Here is a 15007-nt window from a genome sequence, read left to right on the forward strand (position 1 = left end):
CCTCCCACCCGCAGTGCCACTCTATTTGCAATGACAGTTTCCCAACCCAAGCTTCCCTCCTTTCTTTGCTAGTTAACTCTTTGTTCTTTCCTTTTTTTTTTTTAACTGAAGAATAATGGAGGAAAGTACACAGATTATACTAACAATGTTTGGTTTTTTACCTTCAAGTATATATGTAGATGGTCACCACCTTGGTTAGTCAGTAGCTACCCACAGTGCTGCAGATCTACCCAGTAACCAGTGGGTCATTTTTCAGAAATAGCATATCAGACTTTTGTTCATCTATTCTAAAACATTTCGGGAGGCCAGTAGTATATATGTTTTCCTATTTCTCTTTTCTTATTGATACATAATACACATGCCATAAAATTTACCATTTTGGGGCACCTGGGTGGCTCAGTCAGTTAAGCATCTGCCTTTGGCTCAGGTCATGATCCCAGTATCCTGGGATTGAGCCCCACATCAGGCTCCTTGCTCAGCAGGGAGTTTGCTTCTCCCTCTCCTTCTGCTCCTCACCACCCCAACCCCCACTGACTTGTGTGCCTGCTTACTCTCTCAGATAGATAAAATCTTTTAAAAAATTACCATTTTAAAGCGTGAAATTCAGTGGGTTTTTGTGTATTAACAAAATTATATGACCATCACCACCATCTAATTCCAGAACATCCATATGACCCCAAGAAGAAACTCTGTGTTAACTAGCGGTCATTCCCCATTCCTTTCCTCTCCTCAACTCATGGCAGTCATTAATCTACTTTTATCTGACTCTGTGGTTTTGCTTTATCTGAAGGTTTGATGTCAGTGGAGTCTCACATTATATGGCCTTCTGTGTCTGGCTTCTTTCATTTACCATGTATTTTCAAGGTTCATCTACAGTGTAGCATTAATCAGTACTTCATTCCTTTTTATGGCAGAATAATGCTGTATGACTACACCACTTTTTTTTTTATCCATTTATCAGTTGATAGACATTTGGGTTGTTTGCATTTTTTGGCTGTTACGAATAATACCATGGACATTCATGTGCAAGCTTTTCATTTATGATTGTATTTAGTTGTTATGTACAAGTTTTTATGTGAACCTATGTTTTCAGGTTTCTTGGGTACATACTTAGGAGTGGAATTTTGGAGTCAAATGCCAACTCTCTTGAACATTTTGAGGAACTGCCGAACTGCTTTTCACAGTGGCTGCATCATTTCACATTCCTACCAACAATGTACAAGAGTTCCAGTTTCTCCACATTGTTGCCCACATTTATTTGATTTTTTTTTGTTTTGTCTTTATTACAGCTATCCTAGCATGTATGAAATGGTTTTGATTTGTATTTTCTTGATGACCCACCCTGTTGTGCATCTTTTCATTTGCTTTTAAGATTTTTTAATTTATTTTGGAGGAAGAGAGGGAGAGAACATGCAGACAGGAGAGGGGAAGAGAGAGGGAGAGGAAGAAAATCTCAAGCAGAATCCCTGCTAAGCATGGAGCTTAATGCAGGGCTCAATCTCAGGACCCTGAGGTTATGACCTGACCTGAAACCAAGAGTCAGACACTTACCCGGCTAAGCCACCCAGGCGCCCCTTAATAAAGTTATTTTGTTGAATTGAATTTGTGTATTCTGGGTACTAGAACTTGAATAGTTATATGGTTTTCCCAATATATTTTTTAAAGATTTATTTATTTGAGAGAAAGAGCAAGCGCATGCGCACGTGTGCTGGGAGAGGGAGAGAGAGAGAATCTAGAGCAGGCTCCCCACTGAGTGCAGAGCTCAGTGCAAGGTTCGATCCCAGGACCCTGAGATCATGACCTGAGCCAAAACCAAGAGTCCCATGCTTAACTGACTGAGTCACCCAGGTACTCCAGGTATTCAAATACTTTTGTTCATACTATAGCTTGCCCCTTCCCCTTGATAGTGAACTTTGATACACAAAATGTTTTTGATTTTTTTTTTTAAGATTTTATTTATTTATTTGACAGAGAGAGATCAGAAGCAGGCAGAGAGGTAGGCAGAGAGAGAGAGAAGGAAGCAGGCTCCCGGCCAAGCAGAGAGCCCGATGTGGGGCTCGATCCCAGGACCTTGGGATCATGACCTGAGCCGAAGGCAGCGGCTTAACCCACTGAGCCACCCAGGCGCCCCAATGTTTTTGATTTTTAAAAAATGATTTTATTTATTTATTTTTAGAGAAAGAGGATGAGCAGGGAGAGGGACAGAGGGCCAAGCCGACTTCTGCTGAGCATGGAGCCTGCCATAGGGCTCTATCCTGGGACCATGAGATCATGACCTGAGCTAAACTCAGATGCCCAAGCAACTGAGCCACCCAGGCACCCCAAAATATTTTTAATTTTGATGAAGCTCAATTCACCTGTTTTTTGTTTGTTTGTACCTCAGATGCTGTCTCTAAGAAACCATTGCCTAACCCAAGAGCACAAAGGTTTTTCACCTGTGTTTTCTTCTTGCTTTTAAGTCTGATTCATTTTGAGTTAATTTTTGCATATGATATAGGTAGGGGTCCACATTCATTTTTTGCATGTGAATATCTAGTTTTTCTACCACCATGTATTGAAAAACTTTTCTTTACCCACTGAGTGGTTTTGGCATCTTTGTCTAAAATCAGTTGACCATAATTGTATGGTGTATCCTGGACTCTCATTTATATTTCTTGATTTGTATATCTTTCATGATGCAGTACGCCACTGATTATTATAGCTTTGTAGTAGGTTTTCAAATCAGGAGCTGTGAATCCTTCAGCATCTTTTTTTTCTGGTATACATTTTGGCCATCATGGGTCACTTGCATTGCCGTATGAATTTTAGGATCAGCTTGCCCATTTCCAATAAAAAAAGGTGATTCACATTTTGATTTTGAATTTGTAAGTGAATTTGGTGACATAGTGTATTTTTAAGCATTATAAGTTTCATTCACATAAATTTTGGAAATATATAAAAGGAAGAAAAGTATAATGTTATGCTGCATTCATTAAAATTAGGTCAGTATGTGGGTCTTACTCAGCCTTTTAGGACCAACTAACAGAGCGGTGGGAGTGGACTGTCAGGGCTAGAGGCAGCAGCGTGCAACACAGAAGAAAGAAGGAGTGTTCCTCAGGACCGCTCCAGATTCTCACACTAGCCAGCTCAAGGCAATGGTTTTCTTTCACGAACTTCACACTTTCTGTATGAGCACCGTTCCTGTTGAGGTCATCTGTTGTACAGCAGAATTTGTAAAGCTACATTGATTACAGTACAGCGTTTGGGTAGGGGTAGAGAAGATTTTGTTATTGTCATAAATTTGAAAAAAGACCTTTTGGGAACAGATTTCTTACAAGTAGCCTTTTGATATGTTGTTTCATGAAAAGTTGATGAAATTCTTGTGAGTCAAGAGTCCCTTGAGTGCAGAACTGCCAACGGCAGCCCGCTGAGTTGCATTTCCATGCTCACTGGGTTAGTGTTACTGCACTTTTAGAGTGTGTGTTTGTTTCTCTCCCATCTTGCTCTCTTAACCCCCCTGCTTTCCTGGGTTCCTTGTGCAATTATAGAGGCGTGGTAGGCAGCCGGGATGGGTGACAACATGTGACTTGCTTCTTTTTTTAATCAAAAAGGAAGGTGGAAGGGAAGAAAACCTAGTTGTCAATAAGTAGGCCAGACTATATTCAGTTATCACGTGGTTTGAAGTTCAGTGTAGACTAAATATAACACTGAGTAAAATAGACTTGAACTCTTGTTACGTTTGGGAGAACAGAGAGTTCAGGCAAGTGGGAATCCTGACAGGAGCTCTGTGAGAAGAACCCCACTACTCCACTGTGGGAGGTATCGCCAGCTATAACTGGAGCTGTCCAGATGTTGCTCTTGGCACCTGTCCAGAGCCAGGGGTTCCACAGGAGCTATCCCTGGGGGTAGGAACCAGCACACCCTGCCAGGCTTCTTTCTCTTTGGACATCCAGAAGGAACCAGGGTGAGGGTGAGGAGAATCCTGCCTGCAGACCTCCGTCAGCCACTCACTGCAGGCTCTGTCCATGCACAGCACTTTGGCCGAGCTGGGAGTCCTGAGCAGGCCCCATGCCATCCTGCTTCAGGGCTTTGCCATCTGTGGTGGTCCTTTGACCTGGGGAGCCCCACCCATCCCTTTTGCACTTGTCAAAACCTGTCCTAAGGTCAAGGCCTCCCTCAGAGTAACATTTTCTTTATCACAACCTTCCCGATTTCTCCCTCTCTGTTACAGTCTTTAAAGTGTTGGGAGAGCTGTCACTGTTGGCGGCCCTCCCCACGATCTGGGTGCTCTCCTGAGCCTCTTGGGGATTTATGAGCTCTTTGAGGAGGAATCAGGGGTGTATGCTGAACACAAACTCAGGTCCAGGCCCTGCTCGCCTCAGCTTTGGAGTGGTTGGTGTGGAATCAGACCTTTTTCGTTGCACTATTTTTGTACAGCTTGAGGAATTTTCTAGTAGTTGTCATATTGTAGTTGGACTCTCACTGTCATGCCTGCTTTGGTAAGGTTACAGATGATTTCTCACTTCAAGCCCACCTTTGTGGATTGTAGCATTTCAGGGGTTAATGTTTCAGAATTATTCCTCATCCTGTAATTTTCTTAACTTTATCTTATTTGTCCCCCCCTCACAGGAAATGACTTAGAGGCCTTACAAATACATCTGCACATTCTTGCTTCAGACTTTACAACTGAGGGCCAGCCCAGTCTCAGAAGCACCTTTTATTACTGTTACAAGGAAACTGCTACCTCAGCAAACAGAAGGAAAGGAGGAGAAGACTTAGAATAACAAATGGCATTTTTAGGAAAAACACTTGTTTTCAGAAAACAGTAAAGGAAATTTGGAAATTTTTCGCATTGAGAAAAAGATCTGTGGGTGAATGGATTTGGCAGGCGGGCTCTGTCAAACTAACGCAGCGTTTGATCTTCCCTCCCAAGGACTTCGTGTGAAGTCACCATACTGCTTTTTAAATCGCTGTTGATCAGCTTGTGGGTTTTGGGGCTCTAATTTTTCTGGTATACTGAAGATACATTATATTACATTTTTTAAAGTTAAGTTATTTTTCTGCCATTGTAAATACAAGTATCGAAATATTCTTTTGCAAAGCAATGATAGGTAAACATTTTTCTCCGCAAGCATATCTTTTTACTAAAAGAGTGGAATGCTAACAGTTCTTACACAGCATTTCGGACACACTTTTATTTTTTGGTCAGAGGTCCTCCCGCCTACCCTGAAAACATTCATTATCTAAACTTGTTGTTCTCCCACCAACGTTGGATCACATGGGCTCCTGCCTCATGGAAATGCCTTTTTCAAAACTTAGATTTGCAGAACTCCACTATTTTTATACCTAGCTACGGTCTTGGGGGGAAAAAGAGGAATCCGAACCCTGCCCCGCCCGCGGTCCCTGGGACATCTCCCGCTCCCGCATGTATTGCTGCAGCGCCCAGGACAGTAAAATGGACTACAAGCGGCGCTTCCTGCTTGGCGGGTCCAAGCAGAAGGTGCAGCAGCACCAGCAGTACCCGCTGCCTGAGCTGGGCCGAGCGCTGAGTGCTCCCCTGGCGTCGGCAGCCCCCGCAGCCCCCCTGGGCAGTCTGACCTCCGCAGGCAGCTGCCACCATGCCGTGCCCCACTCCACTCCCATCGCTGACATCCAGCAAGGCATCTCCAAGTACCTGGATGCCCTCAACGTCTTCTGCCGGGCCAGCACCTTCCTCACGGATCTTTTCAGCACTGTGTTCAGGAACTCGCACTACTCCAAGGCCGCGATGCAGCTTAAAGACGTGCAGGAGCACGTCATGGAAGCGGCCAGTCGGCTGACTTCTGCTATAAAGCCTGAGATCGCCAAGATGCTGATGGAGCTCAGTGCTGGGGCGGCAAACTTTACAGACCAGAAGGAGTTCAGCCTCCAGGACATTGAGGTAGAGTATCTTGTCTGTGATTCTTGGGTAGGAGAATGTGTCCCAGAGGTAAGTGAGAGTGTCGTCTTCATGGCTTCCCAAATGACCGTAACGATCTCCATCTTCTTTGTGTTGTTACTTGGTCCTTGGTGAGAAATGGGTGCCTGCCACGTTCTGATTTGCTCTAGACTCAAGTGGAGCAGGTTCAAAGACTGTGAAACAAACAAGCAAATCAGCCTGTACTTTATGTTCTTTACATTTTGAAAGTGAAACTTTATTTCCAAATAACATCCTGCTAAAAGTATCTAGTGGGGACTGAGATTTCGAAATATGATTATGAGCTTTGTGAATTGGCATTCTCTAGAACCACTGGTTTAATGTAGAAAGTTCACACGTATTTACTGGATAAATTATTTTTCCAGTTCTGCATTCACAGTTGTTCCCATTTGGTTGAGTCTGATTCTTCCTCAGTACATTTCTTAGGGTCTTTCATAATCAAAATGAAGTATCCTCCCTCCTTCAGGGCTCTGGGTTAGAATGTAAGATTAGAATATAGATTTTGTTCAGAATAAAGTTGACCTTTTCCCTTCCTTCATTTAGGAAATCATTTATTCAACTGCCAACTAATCTGCTGCTAGATTAGTGTCACTGGTGTAACTGCTAAATTTTAAAAATTATTGTTATCTTCTCAGAGAGTTCTTCTGAGTTTGATGTCTTGAGTCCTTGTACATTTTAGCAGCACATCAGAGGTTAAGTTCCTGGATGCTAGGAGACAGAATGTCTCTTTCCCATCCTGGGGCTGAATTTGATTTTAGGAAATCACGTCTGAGCCAACTCTGATGGCCTGGGTAGCTGAGCAAGCTAATTTATACTGCTGTGGGTTTGAGGAAGGGAATAGGTAAGCTGTTAAGTAATATGACTAATTTTTATCATGTTTAAAAGTGATTTTGAAGGTATTTCCAAGAGAATTTAGAACTATATTTGAGGAGCACCTGGTTGGCTCAGTCAGTAGAGTATGTAGTTCTCCATCCCGAGGTCATGAGTTCAAGCCCAATGCTGGGCACAGAGCCTGCTTTAAAAAAAAAAAAAAAAAAAAAAAAAAGAACCATACTTGAGAAGACACAGTATTATTGGTGTAAATTGGGGATCATCAAACTTTTTCTGTTTAGAGCAAATAGTAGATTCTAGGAATTGTGGACCACATGTGGTCTCCGTCATATCTTCTTCTTTTTTAAAAATAACCCTTTAAAAATGTAAAACCCAAGGGCGCCTGGGTGGCTCAGTGGGTTAAGGCCTCTGCTTTCGGTTCAGGTCATGATCCCAGGGTCCTGGGATCGAGCCCTGCATCCCATCCCACTCTCTGCTCAATGGGGAGCCTGCTTCCTCCTCTCTCGGTGATGTCTGTCTGTCAAATAAATAAATTTTAAAAATCTTTTTAAAAAGTAAAAACCAGTCTTACCTTGTGGACCTGTCTCTTGAACTGGATTTGGCCCATGGGCTGTTGTTTGATATATCTGCTGGTAGAAATATATAATAGCCTCCTTGGGTCATTCTGTTTTGAATCTATCCCAAGTATATTTTAAAATTTCTGATTATTTTCTATTATCACATTTTATATTTAGAGAAATTACCATTTTGAAGTGCTTTTAAAATGGCTTGTGTAGTGTTTTTGGAGTTAACACATGTAAAGCATGCATAAAGCAATTTTTTTTTTTTAATGCACTTCTCAAAAGAAATTCAAAGGGTGAAACATGAAACTGCTGACTTTCTCTCCCATCTTGTCGTGTTTCCCAAAACTGCTGATTTACTTTCCCATCCCTTTCTGTTTCCCAGAAGTGGCAGCCTTTAGCTGGCCGGCGTGTGCCATCCCAGACTACCGTCTGGATACACACGTGCGCATGCACAAATGGACAGCTTTTGTTTCTGTTTGCTTTACAGAAAGGACCAATTGTTCAGCCACCAGTGTGCCTGCCTGCTGCTTTGCAGAGATGTAGCAAGATAGCAGTTAGGGACTCTGCCCTCTCAGAAAGGGTTATAGGCTATTAGACCCAGCCTGTTAACAGCTCTCATCCTGTTGTGACATCGGTGCTTTCAGTTTTATTTAAAATTTCAAGCAAGAGTATTTGAAAAATAAGGCCAAATGCTTTTATTTTAATCTGAACATTGTTGAGCTCTTTTTCAGGCCATGCCTCCAGGTGCTGGTGGAGACAGAGCTAGACATTCATGGCCCTTTGCACTCTAGCCCTAACCGGCCAGCACCCTCGTTCCCCAGGTCAGGACCACTAGAACAGGATGAAGCAACCCTGAGGACTGGGGGTTTAGGAAGCCACTGGGCTGAAGTTGCCCCTCTCTTGGCCCTTCTGCTTTTCTTGAGACCAGCATGAACCACTTGAGCTGAGAAGGAGAAATATTTCTAATTGATGTGGTTTGGAACTTTGACTTGGCTTTTGCCACTGAAATGTGATTAGGATAGCTGGAATACTACCATGTTTTTGTACATAATAGGCTAAGCAGGCTTTGGAGGCTAGACTGGAAACTAAGTGCTGTTGATGGGTTTTAGAATCTATGGGTGTATTCTGAGTTTTAAACAGCTGACTTATAAGTAAATTCTAAAATGTGATTGCCAAGTGTAGGCCTGCTTGCCTTTTCCACAAAGCAGTGTTTGTTGTTTCTGGAATTTATGTGCTGCCATGGGCCAATGGGCCAATAAGGGTCTCACTCTTAGAATATTCACCAGTTCAGATAGAATGGCTGGCCATTTGGGTTTTTCCCTGTTAGTTTTTTTAGGGTTTTAACAGAAGGGCCCTGAGAGACTCTAATGTTCATCCCTGGGGCCTAACAATGCTGAACTTGACTGGCTAGGTACGGACCTCTGCTGAGGAGCTTAGTCCAGGGCTGTGAGTGAGGAAAGCCCTGAACTCAGTGTTCAAATACGTGAATCCCCCCCCCCCCTTTTTTTAAAGATTTTATGTATTTATTAGAGAGAGAAAGAGAAAGAGCAGAGCAGAGGGGAGGGGCAGAGGGAGAGGAAGAAGCAGACTCCCTGATGAGCAGGGAGACTGACATGGGGCTCAATCCCCAACCAGAGGTAGATGTTTAACCAACTGAGCCACCCAAGTGCCCCTCAAATGCTTGAACCATTTTAAACCTAAAAGAAAGCACTGATCCTACTGGCCCACCTCTGGTGGGGGAGGGGCCAAAGATGCTTTTCATGTTCCTTACTTACAGTCAGGTTTGGGATGTGCTTATCGATCCCAGTGCATATCTCTAGGAATTCTGGTTGCTCACTCCATGCTCTGGAAAAGGCAGGTGTACATGGGTCCTGTCTTGTCTGTACTTGTCAGTGACTTTGCCCCTTACCCTGCTGCTTCACCCTCACAATCTCACTGTTAAAATTAAACTTTCAGAGAGATGAGCTGTGACCATGGTGTTTCACTAGGTAATAGGCACCTGTGACACTGTTACAGGACATAGAGTCAGAAGATCTGGGTTTAGAAAATGACTCTATACTTCTTACCATCTGTCTGGCCTTGAGCAAATCTCCCAACACCTCTAAGCCTCACTTTTCCCATCTTTAAAATGGAATTATCGGGGCTTCCAGTTGGAAGAGCATAAGACTCTTGATCTTGGGATTGTGGGTTCGAGCCCCATGATGGGGGTAGATATTACTTTAAAAAAAATTTAAGAAATGAAATAAAATCAGGCACCTAGGTGGCTCAGTCGGCTAAGTGTCTGCCATGGGCTTAGGTCATGATCCCAGGGTTCTGGGATCCAGCCTGACATATAGAGCTCCCTGCTTAGCAGAGAAGCTACTCCTCCTCCTTCTTCTGCCACTCCTGCTTGTGTGCGCGCTCTCTCGCTCTCTCTCTCAAATAAATAAGTAAAAACTTTAAAAAATATATTAAATTAAATACAAATAAAAATTAAATAAAATGGAATTGCCACCCACTGTCCAAGTTCTTGTAATAATCTGATGTGGTTAGTGTGTCTGAAAGGCTTTACCCAGTTAGTTGCCATCAACATTCTTATTGTTTCCAACATGACTTGAAAGTGCTGTGAGCCCTTCTTTGAAGTACAGAGCACAATTATGTATAAACCCAACATCAGAGAGAGATGTTGGGCAAGTTATTTATTTTTTAGGTGAGAGCGTGCTAGTGCAGGGTAGTGAGGGTCAGGCAGAAAGAGGCGAGAATCTCAAGCAGACTCCGTGCTGAGCCCAGAGCCGGAGGCAGGGTTCAGTCTCGTGACCCTGAGTTCATGACCTCAGCTGAAATCAAGAGTCAGATGTCTAACCTCCTGAGCCATCCAGGCACCCCAGCAAGTTATTCTTGTAACTGAAACCCTTTTAGGTGGAAAAAGTTACCACTCCCAGAACATTTGCTCTGCTCATTTCTTTCCTGGTTCTTGAAGTAGGCGCCTCCCTTGTAAGGCAGCAGCAGTATTTCCTGCCTAATGTAGGAACTGCCAGGGCCTTTTCATCGTAAAAGCCAAGGGGACCTCTTTTACCAGTAGTCATGGCTGTTTGTCTTGTGCCTGGAATGGGACATTGGAGTAGGGAGTGGGGTATCCAGCAAATACACTTGGAGTAACCAAGAACCTTTGGGTAAGCCAGGTGACAGTTTAGGTAGGATTTGTCCTACTCTGGATTTATAGAAAATATATGGGGGCATCTGGATGGTGCAGTCAATGAAGCGTCTTGAGTCTTGGTTTCTGCTTGGCTCATGATCTTGGGGTCCTGGGATCAAGCCCCACATCGGGCTTCACTCTCAGCATGGAATCTGCTGGAGATTCTCCCTCTCCCTCTGCCCCTCCCACCTATCCACTCGCTCAATCTCTCCCCCTCCCTCTAATAAATAAGTAAATCTTCACAAAAAATACATAGTTTGGGCGCCTGGGTGGCTCAGTGGGTTAAGCCGCTGCCTTCGGCTCAGGTCATGATCTCAGAGTCCTGAGATCGAGTCCCACATCGGGCTCCCTGCTTAGCAGGGAGCCTGCTTCCCTCTCTCTCTTTCTCTGCCTGCCTCTCCATCTACTTGTGATTTCTCTCTGTCAAATAAATAAATAAAATCTTAAAAAAAAAAAATACATAGTTTATTTGAACTGGGATTTTGTCAAAATAGGAAATGTGGTCACAATTAATTGCTTCATGGGAATTCCTTTGTATAAGTCTCAAACTGTCAGTCCAGCCAGAATGTGAATTCAGGAAAAATATGGTTTCCCAGGGGCACCTGTGGGCTCAGTGGCTCAGTGGGTTAAGCCTCTGCCTTCGGCTCAGGTCATGATCTCAGGGTCCTGGGATCGAGCCCTGCATCGGGGCTCTCTGCTCAGCAGGGAGCCTGCTTCCTCCTCTTTCTCTGCCTGCCTCTCTGCCTACTTGTGATCTCTGTCTGTCAAATAAATAAAATCTTAAAAAAAAAAAATAAAATCTTAAAAAAAAACAAAGCTTTGAATACCCCACCCACACATTTTTTTAGAAGTAGACTGCATGGGACCTGCTGTCTTTTCTCTGAGTCTAGGAGCACTTCCACTGGTCGTTGTTAGGTGGTTCTTAATTCCAGTGTTCCTGTAAAATGCTAGACTGGCTAAATTGAATGGCTGATTTCTCTTTGATTTTTATCTGCCTCAGTATCATTTGTCAGAGAAATCTGTTATCCTTTTCAGTTAAACCTTGTGTTTGTATTAAAGCAGTAGACAGCCCTGTAACGTGGTTTTCTATTCATTAGAAAGTCACAAATGTCCACCTCTTTTCACAAGCATCTGTCACTTGTCTTAAATGAAATTCTTTTTCAGTAGAAATGTAAGTAAAAGAATCAGACTGGCTCGTGATCCTTGCCTTCATTCCACGGACAGTCACTGCACACTTTATTTGTACCAGGTACTGTCCCAGGTACAAAGGATACGGTAGTGAGCAAGATGGAAATTCCTCCTTCCGGTAGATGAAAGAGGACTGTAGTCTTAGATAACAGGATTAGAAAAGGCATCACTCAGGGCAGCTGGGTGGCTTTGTCATTGGGCAGCTGCCTTTGGCTCAGGTCGTGATCCCAGAGTCCTGGGTTCGAGCCCCGCATCGGGCTCCCTGCTCCTTGGGGAGCCTGCTTCACCTTCTCCCACTACCCCTGCTTGGGTTCCCTCTCTTGGCTGTCTCTCTCTGTCAAATATATAAATAAAATCTTAAAAAAAAAAAAAAAAAGAATAAAAGGCCTTCATAGGCAAAAAGGAAAAGAAAGTTTCAAGCACGGTGGATTGGTTTGGTGAAGACCACCTTCCTATGGGAGAGGGAAGGCATCTCTCCAGCGGATTACCTGACTAGGTCATTCCAGTTGACAGATTACAGGTTTCATTCCTGGGGGAGGCTGAAATTGCAGTTCCGTTAAGTGTTAAGTCTTGGTTTGTAGGGCTTGGATATGGGGCTTAGCAGAAGAGACTCCTCTGGAACTCCTTATTTCTGTTTTTTTTTTTTTTTTTTTTTAAGATTTTATTTATTTATTTATTTGTCAGAGAGAGAGAGGAGCGAGAGTGAGCACAGGCAGACAGAGTGGCAGGTAGAGGCAGAGGGAGAAGCAGGCTCCCTGCCAAGCAAGGAGCCCGATGTGGGACTCGATCCCAGGACGCTGGGATCATGACCTGGGCTGAAGGCAGCTGCTTAACCAACTGAGCCACCTAGGAGCCCCCTTATTTCTGTTTTTGAATAAAGACCTGAAGGACGTCAAGGAGTAAACCCTGTTGATAACCGGGAGCAGGAGCCCAGGTGGAGGAAAGAGCTATTTCGGAGTTTCTGAGGCCGGATGAACTGAGTATTTAGAGCGTGGAGAGGATCTGTTGTGGCTGAAGCTGCAAAAGGGAAAGTACTGGGAGTGGGCTCAGCCTTTGTGGAGGGCAGACAGCAGGACAGGATCCCTGTGTAGTGAGTGGTGCTGTCACTTCTCCCCCTGGCCTCCTTCATCCCCTGACTGCTCCAGGCTTTGGTCTCACGCTTGGGGCCTCAGGGTTAAAAGGGTGTGGCCCTCTGGGCAATTGCTTTGCCTTCCAGAAGCCCAGGGCATCTACAGGGATCCCAGGAGTTGTAGTTCTTTAAGGGGACTATATTTTATATGTTCTGGCAAACTCAGTGGCTTTTCAAGTATCATCACCTTGTAAATGGGCAGGCAGAGTTTAAATCAAATCTTCATGTCGTTGAACCTTGGCTTCCAGTTTGATGGACTGACAGATGTCTTTTGTACCTTGTGATTACCCGAGAATCTGTTTGAAATAACTGATTTGTGACCACTGACTGACTTTTAAGAACCTTAATTCATAAGAACCAAATAATTTATTTTGGGTAGATATATGCCAGAAATACTGTAAAGCAACAGTAATGGAAAATATTAGGGACGGATTCAAAATATGATTTTCATTAACCTGAATGGAATTAAATTAGCATGTTCCTGTTTGGGTTTTTTTTTTTTTTTTTTTTTTGCCTAAAGGTAAAATTCAGTATTACTTCTTTCTTTCCTTTCTTGTTTTGACTTGCAGATCTTCCATAATAGATTGTGGAGTAAATATTTCCTAACTATGTGCCAAATGAAAATCCAAGTTGCTATTAATCATAAACTGAAGTTCACTTCATAAAAAGCTTATATAGTTGTAGTTTTCAGGCTGGTGCTAATTTCTAGCCACTCTTTTTGGCTTATACTTTTATTGAGGTGGCTCTTCTATTATCTAAATTGTCTTCAGATTTTAGCCTTTAGAAGAACCTATAATTTAAGCACTTGGAATTTGCGTGATTTTGTAAACTTCATTGTAGAACAACAAGATTTACTGCCTGCCCAGCCCATTCTGTGTGGGTGGAAGCCACTGCGGCCAGAGGGCATCTGCCACTCTGGAGGCACTGGATTCTTTGATTTTGACTGGCCAAGACACTCTGTGCAACCAACTCATTATTCTGAACATTGCTAATTAAAAGAAAAATAAGGAATTAAGTGAATTTCCTGCTTCTCTTGTACAACTGTTTTTCAGGGTAACCAAATAGCCCTAATGGATGGGAGAAGTTTCTTCTGTTTAAAAGAAACTCAGTATTCTTCTATGTAGAAGGGATGATAAAATTAGGAAAATCACCATTTTGCACACCAAAATGAATTGACTGACTCAGGCAAGTGGTAAACCATGGAGGATAAAACCAGTTGATAAAAGGTCATTGAGGAAACAAGATGGGATATGGAGACAAACCATAAGAGACTCATAATCTCATGAAACAAACTGAGGGTTGGGGGGAGGGTTGCTGGGGTTGTGGGGAGGGATAGAGTGGCTGGGTTATGGACATTGGAGGGGGTATGTGCTAGGGTGAGTGCTGTGAAATGTGTAAGCCTGATGATTCACAGACCTGCACCCCTGGGGCAAGTAATACATTATATGTTAATTAAAAAAATTAACATTAGGAATCAGGGGAAAAAAATGTCATTGGGGAAGTTCATAAGGGAAAGATCATACGTTTTCCACCCAAATCCATTGGTCCACCTCAGCATCACTCAAAGTTAGGCCACCAGTTAGTTGATCATGAATCCTAAGAACCACACAGTACCCCATAGTATATTCTTCTATTTTTCCCCTCTCCCCAGGGTGGGAGAGGACCTGAAATAATCTCATTGATCCTCTAGAACAAATTCCCAGTCTAAGTGAAGTAAGTGTAGTGGAGCAAATCATAAAATACCACAAGGAAGCCATTAGACAAATCAGAATGTAGAAGATTCTATAGGCAGTTGACCTGATTTGTTTAATAAAGTCAAGTAGCATGAGAAAAAAAAAAAAGAGAGAGAGAGAGGGAATGCGGTACAAGGCATCTAAAAACAGAGTTAAAAGATAGGACAACCAGGGGTGCCTGGCTGGCTCAGTCAGAAGGGCATGCGACTCGATCTGAAGGTCATAAGTTTGAGCCCCATGTTGGGTGTAGAGATTACTTAAAAAAATAAATATTAAAAAAAAATATATATATATAAAGAGATATGACAACCAAATAAGAACTTTTGGGGATTGAACTTCAAATAAACAAAAGTACATTTAAAAAAATACATTTAAAAAAATAATTTGGGGGGGGGCTGCCTGGGTGGCTTAGGGGGTTAAAGCCTCTATCTTCGGCTCAGGTCATGATCCCAG

At 43.1% G+C, this 15007-nt stretch overlaps 1 protein-coding gene across 4 annotated transcripts in view; it reads left to right on the forward strand.

The window, feature by feature from the left end:
• GARRE1 (granule associated Rac and RHOG effector 1) overlaps positions 1-15007 on the forward strand; it is an 81971-nt gene that overhangs the window by 25203 nt on the left and 41761 nt on the right. For all 4 annotated transcript variants that reach the window (XM_059151975.1, XM_059151976.1, XM_059151977.1 and 1 more), the window contains one exon: positions 4609-5899. In XM_059151975.1, the coding sequence (XP_059007958.1) occupies positions 5405-5899 (495 nt within the window). In that variant the 5' untranslated portion in view covers positions 4609-5404. The remainder of the gene's footprint in view (positions 1-4608; positions 5900-15007) is intronic.

This window comes from Mustela lutreola, chromosome 16 (genome assembly GCF_030435805.1).
Source record: "Mustela lutreola isolate mMusLut2 chromosome 16, mMusLut2.pri, whole genome shotgun sequence".
Lineage (NCBI taxonomy): Eukaryota > Metazoa > Chordata > Mammalia > Carnivora > Mustelidae > Mustela > Mustela lutreola.